This window comes from Syzygium oleosum, unplaced genomic scaffold (genome assembly GCF_021117445.2).
Source record: "Syzygium oleosum isolate NSW1041296 unplaced genomic scaffold, Sole_v2.1 Sole_v2.38, whole genome shotgun sequence".
In the NCBI taxonomy this organism is placed as follows: Eukaryota; Viridiplantae; Streptophyta; class Magnoliopsida; order Myrtales; family Myrtaceae; genus Syzygium; species Syzygium oleosum.
Genome location: NW_026607522.1, coordinates 1,864,271 through 1,884,614, shown reverse-complemented (window position 1 = coordinate 1,884,614; position 20,344 = coordinate 1,864,271). Strand labels below are relative to the sequence as shown.

General features: G+C 41.5%; 1 protein-coding gene and 1 pseudogene across 3 annotated transcripts; both read right to left on the bottom strand.

The window, feature by feature from the left end:
• Positions 1-629: 629 nt before the first annotated feature.
• On the bottom strand, positions 630-9,635 carry LOC130135844 (DEAD-box ATP-dependent RNA helicase 7-like; annotated as a pseudogene).
• A 114-nt stretch (positions 9,636-9,749) lies between these two features.
• LOC130135882 (putative disease resistance protein RGA4) lies at positions 9,750-15,376 on the bottom strand. 3 transcript variants are annotated; one of them, XM_056305709.1, is made up of 4 exons: positions 11,324-15,376; positions 11,136-11,224; positions 10,377-11,047; positions 9,750-9,899 (listed from the first exon to the last, which is right to left on the bottom strand). In XM_056305709.1, the coding sequence occupies exon 1, from the start codon at positions 14,914-14,916 to the stop codon at positions 11,326-11,328; it is 3,591 nt and encodes a 1,196-aa protein (XP_056161684.1). In that variant the 5' UTR covers positions 14,917-15,376; the 3' UTR covers positions 9,750-9,899; positions 10,377-11,047; positions 11,136-11,224; positions 11,324-11,325. The 3 variants fall into 3 exon arrangements, with proteins under 3 accessions (XP_056161684.1, XP_056161683.1, XP_056161685.1); XM_056305708.1 differs by having other exon boundaries at positions 9,750-9,888; positions 11,324-14,935; XM_056305710.1 differs by lacking the exon at positions 10,377-11,047 and having other exon boundaries at positions 9,765-9,888; positions 11,324-14,935.
• Positions 15,377-20,344: the final 4,968 nt, after the last annotated feature.

Genomic DNA, 20,344 nt, shown 5'->3' with positions numbered 1-20,344 from the left:
TCTTTGCAATGTGAGAGGCATAGCAATATAGTTACTAGTTTGAGAGAAAGCAATTGAGACAATGGAGTAACTAGCAGATGTTGACTTAAAGAGCATAAAAGCACGACTATGAAGTTCAAAATCTGCAAAGCAGTTGAGATTGACGAGATCTGGGTGTAAATTGTTGGAGGGAACAGTTACCACTTAGGAACGAGATCGTGTGACAGTCTTCACTTGAAAAATAAAATCATGGGGCAACAACCGTCCAAAAGTGAAGTCTTGGAGTAGTTCACACATATCTGGTAAAAGCAACCGCTTGGAAGCCAAATCATGGCATCATGACAGCGTGGGCATGGAATTTTCGAAGATGAAGGAACATGAAAGCAATCGATGGAAGTCTTTCGGGGAAATACATCGCCAGAAAGCAGTTACCACTATATCATTATAAATACCATCAATCGCCTATGTTACGCCCAAACCAAGACCGTGGCTCTCGGTCCTGATTGCCTTTATTCCGGGAATTTGCATCACGGCGTCCCGTTTCGATTTCCTTTGATAACATGCAAGCAGAAGCTATTGTACTTAACGTGTAATAACAAGAACAACATGAACAACAACATGAAGTAGGAAGCATGTTCTTCAAGCACACATTAATTTACATCAAACCAAACAAACCATGCTTCATAACGATGGGGGACCAGCTCGTTAGTATTTTCTTGTACCCAGATGGTGGTACTACATTTACGGTATGTGACTTCGGACTCTACGTCGATGATGTCAATCACGGAAACATGCATCTCTAAAGAGAGACCATGGCGAACAGGAGGTGGCAAAGCCATACCTACAAAGCTGAAAATAATAAAGAGTGAGTCACAACTCAGTAAGTAAATTTATTATATTTCGGCTAAGAGATAGCCTCGCCATTGAACAAGAGGACAATTGTTACCGTTATGCTTGTCGACGGTAGATCAATAGCAAATGCTTCTTACCTTGCCTGTTTGCTAAACATGTCATGGTCACCACGCAAGAGAACATCAAGCATGATATTTAAACGATGCATGCAAAGATCAACAACCGGGATTCATTATTTCATGATCGAAATCCATTGATTCCTCTGGTATTCATTGGGTATCCGAACTCTATCAGGCATCGCCTTGAAATCCGTCAAAGGCAGCATTGTCTCGAAATTCATCGATGACAGCATCGCCCCGAAATCCATCAATGGCGACAACATCCCGAAATCCATTGTCGACGGCTTAGTCCCTCGTGTGATCATGCAACAAGCATAAAATAATCCAATTTATTATCTCGATAATATTAGCCCATGCATCCAATCCCGAAGGCGTGCGGTAATCGTGTAGTCCATGCACTATAGGGCGAATTGCCTAGCATGCGGGGCACAGTCTAGGGTACGTAGCTCGGTCCACCATGCCGAGCGCCGGCTTGGAGCCAAACTTGGCCCGGATCTATGCGCCTCAACATAAACCCGCACCAAACCGAGCTCGATCCGACATGCCACAACATCAGTACGAAACCATATGATGCCTTGTTTCGTGTCCCGTTTGTGCCTTGACTCACGGCCATGATACAAAGCAATCAATCACACGTGCAAGCACAAAGCACATCAAATATAGTCATCACTCGAGCTCAACCACGCAACGCCACATCCTAGCCAAAGTATAGGGAATCCACTTACTACTAGGGTCATGGGTGATCCTAGAAGAGTGTTTGGTGATGGTGAGGGCAAGTAAGGGAGAGTGATTGAGAGAGAGAGGCCGAGAGAATGGCCAAGAGAGAGAGGCCGAAGAAGAGAGAAACCGAAAGAAGAAGGGTGTGCATGGGTTGAGGAAAGAATGAAATGAGACAATGGCCCTCCTATTTATAGCCAAGGGCTCCAATAATGGTCTTGCCAAATGGACCAATCATCTTCATTAAAGTGGCGCCTATAATTAGAGGACAATCTTGCTAGAATCTCAGGCCTAATAATTTGTGCTCTAAATTGCTAACAAGTGTCATACTTATCTTGCAAGTCTCACATTAGGGTCATTATGCCCTATATTTAGAGTATATGAATCACCCTATTCATTTATCACTAAGAGGACACCTGAGCTTCTAATGATGGTTCCTCAAATAATTCCCTTGACTTGATCTCCATTTTTCTTGTTCTCCAAGCTCCTTGGGCGTGTGACTCTCTCTGGAACACTCAAGAATACTCAATTATTAGGTATCTTAAAAGATAAGATCTTCTCTAATGATTGGCCCCCAATTATTGACCTAAGTTTGACTTGGTCTTCTTTGTTTCTTGTTCCCCAAGCTTGGTCGTGTAAGGCCTGTTCTTGCCTTTCAAGAACACTCAATAATTCACTAAGGACAATGAACTTATGGTTCGCCTTCTTCATTAAGTAGGACCTCCAAAAATTCATTACGACACTAGCAAAGATGAACTAAGTAAGGGGGAATTTACGGATTTAAAACGATCGACCAACCTATTCGAATCGAGGTTTGGTGTAGGGATATGTCCAAATATGACCAAACATGACCAAGCTAAAGTCCAAGTTAAACGGTGCAAGTTCAGGCCAGTCGGACTGACCAGGTGCATGGCTTGTTCGGTCGGGTCTGACGGGGCGCAGGGCCTGACACATAGCAGGACCACACGGGCACAGGGCCGGGCACATGGCTAGGCATGGAGCTACGTGTACGGGCGCGGTGCCGGGCCGCACGAGCTGTGTGCTGAGCGCAATGCTGGGCCACACGAACGAGAGACCAGTTCATGGACCGAACACATGCATTGGCTCACGGATGGGTACAATGCATGGCTCGTGGCCAAGTTTGTTGGGCACAAAACTAAGTCAGAGCCGGATCTGATGGGCACAAAGCTTGGCACAAGGGTCAGGCACAATGATTGGCACATGGCCGGGCACAGGGCTAGTCCGTGGCCTAGCTGACAAGCACAAGAGCTGGTCCATGATCGAGCACAAGGCCTGGCCGGCGCGGTCAGCACAAAACCTAGTCCGCGACCAAGCCACAAGGCTCTTGGTCTGGCACATGGCTTGTCCATGGCCTACCCCAACTCAACGCAACAATCCATGGTCGGTTCGCAACCAGTCCACATTCAAGCATCAACGACCCATGGTCGATCCTCGGTTGTCATGTAGTCGCACGGAATTAAGTCCTTTGGGATCAATCTTTGGTCGTCCGCAACCGATGCATGGCCGAGCGAAATCACCTAGGACCGACACATGGCCGCACGGCACTGAGCCATGGTCGTTCCGGACTGTCCCACTAACGGCCCTTATGGTCGAAAGGTCGACCCATGATCAAATCATTCTAATCGACTTTCGTGATTGGGGAGTCATTCCATTATTGATACCTTGGCCAATCTATAGACAATCTTTCGATCGAACCATACTAACCCTCAGTACATTCATTCCGATTATACTATTCGTTCCATTATCGACCCTCGGATCAGACCGCTCGCCAATTCCATTACCATTTACCTTTGGTCATCTGGGTCCAAATTGGGGATGTCACAGCCTACTAGAAGCCCCCATGAAATTTTCGAAGATGGAGGAATATGGAAGCAATTGATGGAAGTCTTTCGGGGAAATACAACTACTCGAATTTGCTAGAAAGTAGTTACCATTGTATCATTATAAATACCATCAGTCGCCTACTAGAAGCCCCCCAACAAATCAAACAAATTTACTATTTTTTAAGTATTTTACTTTCTTGCACTGCACTTTATTTTCCTAGTTGTATCTTTTCGATTATCATCATTGATTAAATTCCGGTGTGCAATCTCTATTCCAGGTACTGTGTCGTCATTTAAATTTCGACATAGTACCTTTGTGTTCTCATGCTGTGTCGTCAATTAGATTCCGGCATAATTTGTTTACATTTGATCACTTTATTGAGTCCGTATCTTCCGAGCCTTGTTTTTTTATTAAATTCGATATAGTACCTTTACGATTATTCATCTTTTTGTACACTGGACTTAAAGGTTTCAGGCACTAAAACATACCAATGTAATATGCAATTATCTTATCGGTGTAGGGCGTCACGTCCAAGTTGAGATGACTCTCGAGCCTATTAATAGTGATGTTCTCAAACTTCAAAGCATACACCCTAAATTTAGAAAAGCTCTTGGTGCTCGCACTCTTTTTCTGTTTTAGCAAGAGAGAACTCCATGTTTTTGCTGTCATGGCACTGGCAGTCACCGAGTTTTTGGTGATCCTCATCTAGCATTGTGTAGGTGCCAAAATCTGCACCATTTCTGCCTAGTCTGGAAAACAAGGCAAGGTGAGTAATATACATGTCAACTGAAAACAAAACACCTGCGAGCTTAATCTCACGGAAAATAGTTCAGAGGCCGAGCTCTATTTGTCTGATTTGGCCTTCTAGCATGCATAAGAGTCTAGTTAAATGATTGGACCGGGTGCTTCAAAGAAAGGGTCTTTTAGCAAGTGCCAGCACCAGAAAACAGAAAATTGCTTTTTGATACACTTCGAAAATTGAAAAACTGCGAGTGCAATTGTTCAAAAGATAGTGAAGTTAAACTTACCAAGGATCAATCAACAAACATGTTATTCGGATATGTTATCAGATCTAATGAATGATCAACTCGTGAATCATGATAGTGCACCTAATCTTTTCCTCTCGCAATCGTAAGGCAATCACATTGAAGTACTTTCTTCTTTCACAAACTTGGCATAATTGCAAATTACTCTTGCCAACCGCTTTGGCGAAAATATCCATCAGAAATCGCCATGGCAGAGGATGATTACCGAACACAGTAATAATAAGTATGGCCCATTGAAGTAATAGAACAAAAAAAATCTGAGACGAGCGGATACAAGAGAAATCGATTCCCTACGAGGTCCACAACATATACTTAAAATTGGTAGTGATTGATTGAGTGATCAAAAGGAAAAAACACGACAAAGACTACTGCTTCATTCATTCATTTTGCCTCACACAAATGCATTTCTTTTGCAGACATTATTGTCACAAAGAGATGAAGAACATGTCGATTGTCAACCAAACAAAATGAGCAGGACAACCTTGTGGTGATCAAAATGGAGAAATCATAGATTAGACTCTTAGTCCAACTGTCATAAGACCTCTTTTAATGTCAAACATTTACTCAATTGCCTAAGATGGTGCTCAATATTAACCTGCGATTGCAAGATCGACCGTTCTGATCAGTGACGAGCTGGGGGAGGGAAGACCCGTTCTCGTGGACTGGACTCGGTCTGATATATAAATCGCAAATTTGGTTAAATGAAATTGATATCTCATTTCAATTGGACAGCAAGCGGTTTTGATCCTTAAGGTTTCCCATCTAAGTATTTCATTTTCAAGAAATATAACCAAATTTGAACATTATATTTAAAACGAAATGCATGAAGAGAGCACGGTTACACGACCATGGAATCGAGTTTGTCCTCCTAAGGGTGTGTTTGGTTCGGTTTTGCAAATGGTTCTTGAAGAAATGCAAATGCCTTTGGCCTAAAGTCCTTTGGAGAAATGCAAATTACGTTTGCTAAAAAATTCTTTGTAAAACAATTTTTTTTGCATAGGGCTTTTGGGTTTGAGTTTTCTTTTTTTTGGCCAACTCCGGCGAAGAGCTAAGGCCCCCGGCAAGCCAGATCTAGCGCCAGCGACCGTCGCCCGAGGTCGTGCGACCCCTGGCAAGGTTCACGCAACCCTAGGCGATCGTCGCCGGGGTCCCACAACCTCATCGGCCCCTCGTCGACCCTTTGTTGGCCCAATCTAACCTCGTCGGCCCTTGTTGGCCACCCTCGCACAAAGAAGATGAACAATCACAACTAGGGGCAAAACCGAAAAATTACAGAATTAGTGAGGGTAATTTGGGAAGAAAAAAACTAGTTTCTACATTCGGCCAAATACTAAAAGCTCAATGCCAGTAGAGACCTGCATTGGGCGTTCAGTTGTCGCCAGGCCAGCAATTGGATGAAAGCCCCTTGAGAAGGCTTGCCAAACACTTCTAATGGTTCTTCAAGGAGCTTTAAAAGGCAGAAAGCCCCTTGAGAAAGCTAAACCATACGTTCATTCAAAAACTATAACGGATTAATTTTACCTACGTGAGATTTATCTTTTCGAACTCAAACCTTGGAACTAAATGGGTAAATCGAATTACATGGTATAAGATCGAAAATGTAGCCTGGCTGAGCATCATTGCAGTTCCGCCATTGAAAAGCGCAAAAGTAGGAAACAACTCTTCGATAGAACTGATTAAGAATATGTACTCCAGCGTACAACTCACGGCTGCAACAAAAGCAAAAAATAGCGAGGTGGAGACATCACTAAAACGCCCCACAAAAAATTAGGAAAATAGAAAACTAAGTTGACTGAGAAAATATACCAAATATATTAGGATAATATAGGACCACGGTACCAGATACTTATCCTACAGTGGGTCATTACAAACGCTCCAGGCTACGTTCCTAAAATCATAAAATCGGCCAAAATTCCTGCAACGACATTAGAAAATATTATCTCGCATGATGCGACATAAGTTGATGCCTTTTTTTCGGGAAGCTCCGACTCCAAGGAACTGGCTGCAGATTACTTTATCACCATCTATTGTTGCTGCGACCTCTCCCACCACCGAAGCCACCGGAAAACGGGCCACTCCTTTGGCCAGAGAAACTACCACCCCTACCACCTCTACCCCCAGAAAACCACCGCCCCTACCACCGAAGCCGTCACGACCACCCCCACCGCCAAATCTTCCCCCTCTTGACTGGTCTCTCTCCTGGAGACGCGGCAATGTTTTTTTTGGTGTAAAATGTAAGTAGTATATAACAGATGATGTACAGCAGCTTAGGGGCATTCCCCGGCATTACAACTAGTACTAATAATTCGAGAATATGGAGGTAGGAAGTCTCCATAAAGTAGCTAAAACAAAGTTAGCTTGCGATTTTGATTTTTTTGCATAGCGAAGCTCTACCTCTTACATTTTTCCGCATCTTCGCCAAAATAATCTGAATGTCAGTTGGATTGTTTTGAAACCGCCTATGGTTGCGCTCCATCCAAGTGCAATATATAGTCGCTAGGAATATACAGAGACGCGGCAATGTTGTTACCACCTCTAAGCTTACATTTGCTGCATTCTCCTGACCTGCAACCCAGAGGAGGGAAATAAATACCAAAATCAATCATTGCCCATATAACGAGAATTTAATTGAAGCGCTACACTAGGCTGATGGACTCACAGCATACTCTGCTATAATAAGAGAAAAATCTACGAAAAGTGTGCGTAAGGTGCAGCATCACTTATTGACATTGGAGCCCTGATGAGTTCTGTGGTTTAAGTACCGGCAAGGAAAGTATCCAGATCTTCAGCTGCCACATCAAATACAACGCCATTTCCATCAGCTGTGAGAGTAAGATCCTTCACGGACTCTACTTTTTCTTCAGGCAAGAATCTCCTCAGGACAGCAAAAGCATACCTAAAAATCGAAGTGATATATAAGCCCAGAGTCAGATCAGGTGCGAATCGAATATAATACCAAAGCTAGAAGGGGGCCTGCCCTCACATCCACGCAATATCTACAAAGCAGTACTGCAAAGCAACACAACTTTTTGCTGACAGAGATCTTGAATACTTACGAAGGTGTATAAATGGGCCTTCCAGTCTCGAGAAGTAAGGTTACATGGTTCTCAAGTGACGAGAGCAGTGATCTGCTCTTTATTTCACTATAATCCTGAAAAAGGAAGTGTACAAATTATATTTGTTAAATAACCAAAGAAAGAAGGAAAAGAGATGCATGTCAACGAAGTGCGATTAAAGAAAAAAATAAGCAATCAGCTTTGTTAAAGTAACAAGACGTGAGTGAAAAATAAACTTACAGGAGCCTTAGCAAGAGCCTTTGCAAGTAATTCTACTGCTGGCATGCCAGACGTGTTCAGTAGTTGCTCGGCATCAGACTTAAATGCCGGAATAACACTGCATTTTGGAGAATATCAGCATCTCGTTGTTATAGGCAATGATTCAGCTACTCAGCAAAAAGAATGACTGTACCTATCAGAAATTTGTGTTATTGATTCAGCAGCTTCGATGCCAGCAGCTTGAGCAGCATTACTTGGCTGCAGAGCAGCCATGTGTTCAAATTTACACCAGACTCTTTTTCGATCCTAGATACGTTTGCCCTTCTTGGATCGTACAGCATGACAACTACTCCAGTATTGCCTAGAAAACATTAGTGCCCTCAGCATCTGGCGAGCTGCAGAAATAATGACACTATGGAAAATGCAGGTTTCAAGTTGAACAATTACCAGCTCTCCCTGTGCATCCAGATCTGTGAATATAGGCTTCAACGTCCCGAGGAGGCTTGCACTCAAAAAACAAAAGGCCAACTATCAGCACGACTGCATTTAGAAAAACAGCAAATCAAAACATACCATATACAGCATACCTGGATAATTAACTGGACATCATTGATGTCCAATCCTCGTGCTGCCACATTCGTGACCACTAATGTCATAAACTTGCCAGACCTGAAACCAGCAAGTGTAACCAGCACTCAAGAGGCAAAGTTTAAGCAAGGAAAAGCATGTCATTTGTCAATTAAAAGGCAAAAAAGGTTTCAACCGTTTTAATATAGATGGTCATTGGTCGCCATTCCGAGTGGCCGGATTGACTTTTACATTTTGTTTTTTCTTAATATATATCTTGTGGCTTGCACACACATTTTTAAAATCTTAAAGTCTTGAAATTATCACTACACTCAAGTATTGACACTTAAATTCAGATATGATTTTTCATAGTTTTTATCATATTAAAATAATATTTTAAATTTTGGCGGGAAGTACTCTTGGCTTTTGCTTATGTGTAACCAAACATGCCCTAGATTGTGAAAGTTAATTTCTAGAAATACTCGCATACACAAAGCCAGAGAATAAGTGACATACAAGGAACGCATCACTCAAACAGATAGCCCCTGTAAATTAACAAAAGAATATTGTTTCCACAGTCATGATGCTGGACCTACCAATGAATCAGATCCAAAAACAAATACTAATAATTCATTCTATTGAAGCTTGTACCTGTGCATTCATCACTTGAGAATAAGAGGGTAGGTACCCCACTAAAAGAATCAGCCACCTTTATTCACTGAAAATATTTTATAATGAAAGGGAATTTTTTGCTACAGATCAATCTCTTTGCCTCTGGATGTAACATTTATATCCCGTATCATTTATACCTTGCGCAACTACCACACGTCATTAAATCAGCACTCTCCAAGGAAATGAACTACTAGGCAAATTAAGTGGGTTGACTTGTAAACATAGTAAGGAACTCGCACAACATTGTCACCCACTATCTGTGGTTGACAACTGGAAAGCAGGTAAACCAACATTCCTAGTCATGTAATTTAGTATAACAAAGCATGCTTTCTTTTCTTTCTTCATCTCCTCTCCAGTGTGTTACGACATTAACACTCTTACATGAAATAATACCTATAAAGATTCTGCATATTCATCATTTACCCCTCGTTGGGTTTCTGCATATTCATCATTTACCTCTCGTTGGGCTTGCTGTATGTCCCCATGCAATGGCCGAGCTCCGGGCAACAATCCCGAAAGTTGAGAAGCACATTCCTTTGTCTCAGTAAAAATTATGGTACGGCCTCCACTAAAGAAAATCCAACCAGAGAAGAAAGTTTAAAGACTCTGCAGTATATCTCATGACCAACAAAAGAGCACAGCATTAAAGAAATGGAAATGGAAACAATTAACCTGCCGTAACAGCGTATTATGTCTGGGATAACCTGAGATGTAGCCGAGCTTGTACAAGGGATAACAATATGCCTAACATTGGTGCTGGCCTTCATTGTCTCATTCCCTACTAGAGCTACAGTTCTCTTGTTTTGTTTAAGGAACCTGGAAGAAATCTGGAAATGCAAAGTCACGGTATCAGGAAATTGAGTGAAGATAAGTTTGCACGACGGCAAATAAGGAAAACCAAACATTCACAACTAAGATACAAATTCAGAGCAACAAAACAAGTCATTTGTCATCAAAATTGGATCTGAGACAAGAGTGGATACAAGAGAAATCGAGTCTACATGAGGTCCATAACATATACTTAAAATTGGTAAGATAGTTATCAAAAGAAAAAAACAAGAAAGACTACTGCTTCGCTCATTAATCCTGCCTCACACAAACGCATTTCTTTTATAAACATCGTTGTCACAAAGAGACGAAGAATATGTCATTTGTCAACCAAACAAAATGAGCAGGACAACCTCACAGTGATCAAAATGTAGAGACATAGATAGACTCCGAGTCCAACTGTCATAAGACCTCTTTTAATGTCAAACATTTACTCAATTGCTTAAGATGGTGCTCAAAATTGGCAATGGACTTACCTGAGAACCTCTGCAGAATGGCTGAACAGCAAACCAAGAATGTGCATTTCCCTTCTCTCTCTCTCTCTCTCTCCCCACCATTGCATTTCCTTTCAAATTCTTCATAGAGAGACTTTAGAAACTCTACTGTAATACAAAACCATTTGCAGCTTTTAGTTTACACAGTGTTGCTGTCAAATGCTAAAAATAAGATCACTTTAGTACTTGATCCATAGTAATTCCACTATGGAAGTTCATATGGGTGCTCAACAGGTCTAGGGATCGCTTGATTTCAGGAATTAATAAATCAGTAGCATGTATCATGTGAAAAGAAAAACGCTACATATTTCATTGTCGCCATTCATACCCTTGATTTGCTGCGCAGATCTATGCCAGAAGCTCCGATTCTATGGGAACACATTGACATAAAAGTTATTTTTAAGGGAAGTAAACCAGAAACCATTCTTGAGAGGAACATCTCATCACTCCATCTACGAGAGTTTTCCAGAATCATTGGACTGTGCAGGCAATTCACTCCTTGTGGAATCAAATAATGAGATTGCAACGCTATATCTACAACACGAGTCACGAGCCAGATTTAACGAGCTCGGAGTTGGATGAGGAGTATGAATTTTTCTTCGTTTTTCTCGCATGGATGGGGATAAAGCAATGTTCCCACACCCTGTAAATACCTGCATTCAAGGACATGTCCAAACCTTTCAGCGATCTGTCCCATGTCCCCGAATCGAGAAATTGTTCATGAAAAAAGGTCCCACGTACCTTTAGAGAGAATATTAGGGATCGTGAGATATGTGCGGGAAATGAGCAAATCTTGTGCCAGCGATCTGTCCTCCCCTCTCTTCAGCGATCTGTCCATGTCCCCCCAGAATCAAATCAAGTAATCGAAACACACAATTCGAGAATTATTCTTCATGTAAAAAAATCTGGGTAAAAAGGTCCTCGCATACCTTCAGAAAGGAGAAAAGCGATCGTGAGTTATGTGGGGGATATGAGCAATCTTGTCCCAGTCCTCGCCACCATCTCTCTTGCACCTCCTCTCCAATTCTGGGCAAGCTCCGATTCTTAGGTGAGTAAGGGACGCAAGCCTTCGGATTCCTTCGGGTAATGACGTCAACGAGGGGCACTTGATGATTTGAAGCTTCTGAAGTGATTCAAGAGCCACGATCTGCTCTGGTAATTCCTTCAAATTGTCGCAATCCTCAATTCTGAGACGCTCGAGATTGCTGAGCTGGAGAAGCCACTGTGGGAGAGATGCTAGTTTTGGAAGTCCATCGAGATTCACGGAGCGGAGACTGTGATGGAGTCCTCCATGGAAATCCAAGATGAGGTTGTTGTTGCCGCTTTCGTCTTTGCATAAATCCAGCTCCTCACAAAAAGCGATAAAGAGATGCTCGAGATTGCTGGCCTGTAGAAACCACTGTGGGAGAGATGCTAGTTTTGGAAGTTCAATGAGAGTCACGGAGCGGAGACTGTGATGGAGTCCTCCATGGAAATCCAAGATGAGGTTGTTGTTGCCGCTTTCGTCTTTGCATAAATCCAGCTCCTCACAATACATAATAGTGAGATCCTCGAGATTGCTGAGCTGGAGAAGCCACTGTGGGAGAGATGCTAGTTTTGGAAGTTGTTGGAGCATCACGGAGCGGAGACCGTGAAGTTCCAAGATGAGGTTGTTGTTGTTGCCGCTGCTGTTTTCGACGTAATTGGATAAATCCAGCTCCTCATAATCCGAAGAATCGAGATCCACCAGGTTGGATTGATGTCGCGTACCCAATGGTGGTGGTGCTTTGGAGAGGGAAGTTAACCGAGGACATGTACCGATGCTTAGAGATTCGAGTGAGGCGAGACTTTTCCAGCACTCCACGGGCACACATTCTAGAGACTCCATCCCGTAGATTTCCAGGCTCTTCAACTTATTAAGGTCAACTATCATATTTATCAACGCTGGGTGGGACCCACACAGGCTTAATTGCTCGAGATGTGGAGCTGGTGGCATGGCTTTCAATTTCATACAATTAACGATCTTCAATTCCAATAGACTAGGAAATGATGCCGCTGAAGTGGATGAATGGTCCGACTCGATGTATTCCAATTCATTCAGCCACCAAATCTCTAAAATCTTGAGGTGAGGTAGTTGGCCCACTGGAGGGAGATGTTTACATGTCCCGCAATTGTCGAAGCGTACCTCAACTAATTTTGGCAAAGAAGACACAAGGCTATCCGTCATCCACCTTGGAAAGCTCTCACCTTTATATCCTTTAATCCTCAACTTCTGCAGATTTGAGTGTGGCCTCAGTCCATCTAATAGCATTTCATCTCCATTCCCAATTACTGAATCATCAATATCGGAATCGCCCCATTGAAGTTCCAAAGATTCCAGAGAATGCTTCCCTATCAAGTTCGCAGCCTTGGATTCTGCTTTGGCATCCGTCACGCTTCCCAAATTCTCAATGCAAAGGCTTCCCAAGATGTTATTAAGCTCTTTTAGCTCCCCAATTTCACAACCATTCTTAGCAAGAGCTTTTTTGGGGGGCAAAATGAAGCGCGTTAGCCTATGCAAAGAACTCAATTGCCCTAGTCCGCGTGGCACATAACTAAGTTTCTCACAATAATCTATGTCTAGATTTCGAAGGCTGACTAACTTCCTTATGCCCCTTGGCAATTCTTCAAGGACAGAACAGTCGTAGAGATTAAGAGTTTGCAAATTCTGCAATCTCGTAATAGAGTTAGGAAGCCTTTTCAATTTATGATTGTGAGAGAGATTGAGATACGTGAGATACTTCAACTTACAAATGGACCTTGGCACCTTTTCTACATTATTTTCATGCAAATCCAAGACGCGCAACCTCTTGAAACTTTGAATCAGTTGGCATAGATCTACTTCACTCGTTGGTTCCATTTCCCAATGACTCTTAGTAGACAGAAATGTTCTCAATGCACTTGCTTTCAAGCATGAGATTGGAATTTCACCCATCAAATCGAAAGTTGAACCATATGATACGTGACGAGTTCTTTCGTGTATGGATTTTGTGTCATCCCATGCCACCCAACACTCGGTCCCGGCAACTGAGCAGGCTAGATCATGCATCAGATCATGCATCTTGCAAGTCTCCTCGTCTTTTTGAAAATCTTGGAAGAAGTTGCTCCAAAGTAGATCCATGAAATAGCCATGAGCAATGTCTTCTAAATGCGGACTTCTATTTGATGGCTGGATAAATCCTTCGGCCATCCAAAGATCGACCAAAGTCTGCTTCTTTATTTCATAATCTTTGGGAAACAATGAACAAAATGCGAAACATTGTTTCAAATGTGAAGGAAGATGGTCATAACTAAGCTTAAGTATTGATATTATGCCGTGTTCCCTTTGGGACACATCTAGGAGCTCTTTTTCTTTGAATTGCAACCATTCGTGCTTACTCTTCTTAAAGAGTAAACTCCCAATAGTTCGAATTGCCAATGGAACGCCGGAGCACTCTTTAACTATATCTTTACCAATAGCTAGCATGTCAGGATCTTGTATCTCCTCTTCTTTACAACAAGCCATTTGCATGAGTAATTCAAGAGACACACTTTCATCTAACCCCTTGAGAAGATGAGGCGAAGCAGTGCCGGTGATCTTCGCAACCGAAGTAAGGCGTGTAGTTATGAGGATCTTGCTTCCTCCAGCACCTCCCAACAATAAAGTTTTCAAGCTCAGCCATGTTTCTCGTTCTACATTCCACACATCATCTAAAATTAAGAGGTATCTCTTTCCATCAATCTCTCCCCTCAGTTCACTTTGCAACCGTTCCATCGCAACCTCGGTTGGTTCTTTCGTCTTTGCACAAGCTATCATATTTTTCACTATTTTTTTGATGTCAAAGTCATCAGAGACACAAACCCACATTTTCAAGTTAAAATGTTTACTGACAATGTTATCATTATACACACATTGAGCAAGAGCTGTTTTTCCAAGCCCCCCAATACCAACTATTGGAAGGATGGAAACGTTCTCTTGCACGTCTGAATCCAGTACAAATTCCATGACCACCTTCTTATCTTCATCTCTCCCTATAATATTTCCCTCACGTATAAACGAATGCGTCTCTTCTCTCTTCCTCCACTCTCTCTCGGGGCGCTCATCCAAGTGGAATCCCTTATCAGCCTTAATGGCGTCGATTCTCACCCTAACTGCTCTTAGTTTGTAACTCATCTTCATTTTAAAAGCAAGCTGGTTTGAACTTGAGAAAAATGTCCTTACCTCCTTCATCATTTCATTGTGGCCCCTCAGTTCTAGTCGCATGGCTTCTATATTAAATTCTTCAAGCACGTCTTGTGCATCGTAGAAAGCTTCTTTCAGTTTATCAACCCAAAATTTAATTTGGGGACTCTGGTGGTATTGCTCTTCTGCATGGGCCAGTACTGCCTGAAGAGTGGAGACACTGTCCTTGAGCACCTCAAGTTCTTGCTTAACGCCCCATAACTTTCCAACATTTTCTAGTGCTTGAGGACCTAGATAAGCAACGATCTTTCCAGCAATACCGACGATGACAGCTTCCGCCATTTTTGTTCTCTTTGTTTCTCTGTGAATCAAAAGATATTAGTGCAGTAGGTCCAAGGCTTGAGACATCTCACGACATGTACAACAAGTTAATGTTGATGCTCATCGGAGACTAGCAAATCAAAAGCCTAACAAATCTAATTATCAACTCTATGACCGACTTCAGCTTATTATAGATAGGAATTCTGATCATCCACGCAAGCCTCAACCAAAAATGCAAACCCACTCAAGTCGCATCCGATGCCTGCAAGAAAACTGTTGTTTTTTTAAAGGCGTCATTCTTTACCTTTTTGTCAAAAGATGACCAATCATTTTTTATATTCTTGGGATGGATTTAATGTATGACAAAGTTAGTAACTAAGCTTACGTTATAAACTTAGGGAATGTTAGTTTGCTTTAATATTCAAGCACCGTGAGATGTGAGCTACGATTAATTAGCAACCAATATATATGGGAATATATAGTTACACATGTGCAATACACATTAGGATAGGAATTCTTTCTAGGAATATAGAAAGTTCTATACGTGTAAGTAACATAACAGATTTGTTAACATTCTGATGCCAACACTACACATCTCAATTCAAAACTCTCATTCATATTGTCACGTGACATTATTGCTATTATTTTACTAAAACATTACGGTTTGATTAAGGAAGTTCACTCTCCTTGCTAATCTCACAAAATCGTTTGCTTCCTATTATCAATGCTTCTATATTTTTTTTCCTTCCTTTATTTTTTCCTATTATCCAAATAAATAAATAAAACTGCCTTAAAGCTCTTCCCATATTAGACAATTCCAAAACTTGCACATTTATGCAAAGTAAAATCCTATATCTGTACACAATCTTTTACTATTTCAGTTTTTTATTGTAATCATATCGATTAGTTTGAAATCCTTTAAATAACTGAAATTTGTAGCTTTTCTTTAACAACTACTATAAGACAAGTCATCTCTCTTGTCTTTTAAGTCTGGCTCTTATTTCTATCCCCCAACATATTCTTCTTCTAATTTAGCTCTACTCAATATATACAATCAAATCTTTGCTGAATTTCCTATCTGATCATCTATTTTTTAATCTAAAGTTATTTTTGCTTTTTCTATTAATGACAAATAGGCAAGCTTTTCTTACTTACTACAGCAACTTTTATAATTCTTTTTACACTAAAAAAATGCACCAATTATTATATTATTATGATAATAATTGTTTCTTTTTATACAAAGTATGAGTAGTCTTCTCACAATAATGTGTTGTGCACGTCGCGCATCTACTTTTGTTATATTGTAACATTCTTATCATCCCCCCAATAATAGGAATGTCTTAGTCATTACCTTTTATGCATTTTCTCCATGCATGACAATCCTTTTCGCATATTTTGATGAACTCTCAAGTAGGGTTGGTTTCATATTTAATAAATATATCATTCTTTTATACAATTACCTAAATTTACTAACAAATGCCATTATCTGTAACTTGTTACAGGTTATTTCAAATGAGCATTGCTCCATGCAAGAATGACTTGAGATAAGTGGCATGATCCTAGGTTATTTTTATTTGTTTGATATATTTTGGAGAGTTTGGACTTAGTAAGCTGAGAGCAAGACTCATTAGGAATGGCCCTGCCTATTCCCTACACCTTTCTATTGGGCTTGGTGTTGGCCTATGTCCTTTTGACACATGGCTGTATACAATTGGCTTGAGTCTCCCTTGACAAGTAGCAGCCTATCCATATGAAATAATCCTGTTAAGCAATTATTTTGATCCTCTTACCATAAATACCCCATCAATTCACTCGTTAAGGTATGATGTAATCTTTTACATATCCGGTGGATATTGAGAGAGCTGAGTTTGGAAGTTAGGACCACAATTAAACTGGGACGAAAGTGACACAAGTTTGCTAGATATGTAAAAGATCACGTCCAGTTTAATAAGTAAGGCAAGTCGATGTTGTTGTTCTTGTATGTAAAAGATTAAATGGTATGATTAAGTTCTTTCCCACTTTGTTGGAAAGTATGTATGTACATTGGAGTTTTGTAATCAATGTTTGTCATTTTAAATATTTTATATTATCTATAATTATTGTATACTTACATAATCTAATTCAATAAGTAAGGCAAGTTAATGTTGATATATTGTTCTAGGAAAATTATATTAGATTAAATTAGATGATTGAGTCTTCCTCTACTTTATTCTATAGTAATATGTCTAATTGATGTTAAGGAAAGTGGGACGGGATGGAACTTTGTGATGATGTGGGCCAACCATTTAACTCCATTTTAATGAAGTTTTTTATTATTGATTGATGTGTGTGTATGTGCCTATATGTAAATATGTATGTATTACATATACTTAGTTTGGTTTCACAAACGACACATAATAAAATATAATGAAAGAAAATAATCATGATGATAAGAGTTGGCTTGGCTGAAATTTCTTCGGACTTGTTTGTTTGTAATTTTTAAAAAAGCAAAAATAATTTTTTTTTCTCTCTGTTAAAATTTAAAATATAATTCAAGTATTAAAAAAATTATAAAAGATTATGTGTAATTAGTGTGAAAATTTCATATGTTTCGGACCAAAAAACATTGTTAGCATGCGTCTGAAAATGAGATTGGATTCAAAAAAATAAAAACAAGCCTTTAGCTGTTTTGCCAATGCTTATGAAAGCATAGAGCTTGAAATCAGCCACAGGAGATGGACAAGCTTGAGGGGAATTCTCATCATCCACGCACATTACAAGATGAGGCCTAAATCAATGTGCATATAGGACCCACAGCAGTCGAGTCCGAGGTTCGTGATTAAAGGCAATGAAAATGCCGGTGAAAACAAATCACTAATGTCACGCCCCGAACCCCACCGAGCCCGCAACATCCCTCCGTGGTCGTATTGAAAATGCGACGTCCCAGGACTCGTCGCCGACCCACGCGAACATCAAAACATAAAGCGCAAACGGAAACGATTAAAAGCACCCAGACAAGATTAAAGACCAAGGGTAGTAGAACACTTGAACAAATGAACCACATATTTCATTCAACGGCACGCACTTACAAAATCCAACCTTACATACAAAGGCCACTAGGGTTAAAACCACCATCATCAAAAAGGGCAAGTGGTCGGGTAGGTTAGCCTAGCTATACAAAAAGGGTCCACCAACTCCATGGACTCCTCTTCGGGATCTTGCTCTAACGGCTTTTCCTCGGGATCCCAAAACGCTGTGACGGACCATTCATGGTCGGAGTCGGGGGTCTGAAATGGTTATATAATAACTATGAGAACGAGTCTCAATAAGCAACACCCTAAACTAACAAGTAACGTACAAAATTCACATCCACGCACTTACCTCGCCTCAATCCACACATCACCTCTACACGTTAGTCAAATCATGACAATGAAATAATATCTCGATAATATGACACACTCATTCAAGCGCCATCCACACTCGCACCCAACTAATCCAACCAAACATCCACACGTACTTCAAGCCAATCCAACCAATCACATTTCGCACACGTGCCCAACCAACCATCTCACGACCCGCGCCACTGCACCTCAGGTCCATTCTCACAGCCCGCGCCACTGCGCCTCAAGCCCATTTGGCACACCGGCCATTCATGCTTTCACACGGACCGCCGTCAACACGTCCCAAGTCCGTAGCCCTCCGATCAATCCGGGCTCAATTCCAATGACCGACGTAAACACATTCCGGTCCAACACACCTTTAACAGGCCACCGTCAACACGTCTCAAGCCCGCATCCATTTGGCACACCGGCCATTCATGCTTTCACACGGACCGCCGTCAACACGTCCCAAGTCCGTCAACTTTCATTCTACAGACCACCGTCAGCACGTCTCAAGTCCGTTCTTACATCCAATCCACCACAATTTCCACAAAATGCACCATACTAAATCGAGCGCACAAAGGCCTCGATAGGCCATCGAACCTAGCCCCCAACACAGCACGTCCAACGCAATTTAGGCATAAAATCACACATGGGGAAAAATCACAAGTCAAACCGCCACTCAAACACACTCACTTCAACAACGAGCAACCAATGCAAATTGCCACTAATCGAACATTAATTCACACACGAACTATCACACATTTAAGCCCCACTTCGAGCACCAATCGATCTCACAAATCATCACACAAAACGGCCCTTGAACCGCCACAATGTAGCCCACGTTTGCACCACAAATCAGCCACCACACTCAGCCATAAACAGCCACATTCAGCCACAAAGAACAAGGGAAAACCGAATATACAGATTCGGAGTAATTCTGGGCCAGCGCACAGTTCTGGAATCCCTTTTTAAATAAATAGTAATTCAACTCCAAAAATTCTAAATTTTGGATATGTTGTATAAAACATCTTGATAAACATTTTCCGTGAAGAACTTGAAACCCAGTTCCAACTGTAAATACCTCTTTTTGTCACTTGAAGTTAGACAAAAATCAACCCGTCCGGTCAGGCCGCCTGACCATCAAAATGTATCTCATCCAGTGCCCAAATCACTTTGGAAAGCCTTGAAATTTTTATATGTCATAGAAACAAGTGTTTATAACAATTTTTGTGAAGAAAGTTTGTTGAAAAGAGGTCTGGAAAAATTTATAGAAAATCGGAAAGACCAGAAGGTCGGGTGAACAGTAAATCCGACAGACTGAATTCGGTTCAAAAATGGACTTACGAATGGCATTAAATGATCTTCAAAAATTCTAAAATTAAATTATGTCATACTTCAAGGTGTTATGAACAACTTTTATGAAGAACACTTCCTCAAATTCGGTCCACACAAGTCACAGTAAAAATTGTAAAATCCAGCGACGCAGCAGCAACCTTACCGGAAATCAACCAACAAGCACCACCAAGCAAACCAAGCACAACCAGCCACTAAACCAACTATCCACGGCCATAATCCGCCCCTAAACATGTCCATTAGTAACCCATTATCCTAACTAAGGCTTAGGGGTCACTTACTCTTAGCCTAAGCAAGAAAACCGAACAACGGGTGCAATAGAGAGCCTTGGCACGGCAACGGCTACTCCGGCGAAGCAACGGCGAGGGCGGACAACGGATGGCAGCTCAGGTGGTCGGCGATGGTGTGAGGGTGATCGTGGGTGGTGGTGATGGGATGGACAAATGGAAGGGAAGGGAGAGAGTGAGCTCAGTGGTGGTCTGTGGCTGAGATGAGTGGCGGCGGGCTGCTCCGGCGTGGCTGGGCTCCTCGCGCGGCCAAGGGAGAAGGAGAGGAAGGGGGGGTCTCGGCAGAACAGGGGGAAGGGGATGATCGTGAGAGAGAGAGAGAGAGAGAGAGAGAGAAATCAATTTAAAAAGGTCAACAACCCCACTCACTCTCATCCAAGGGCTCACATTAGATCTTGGTGAGCAAGTCAAGATCATAGGGCCACGAAAATTCCAGACTTCAAATTA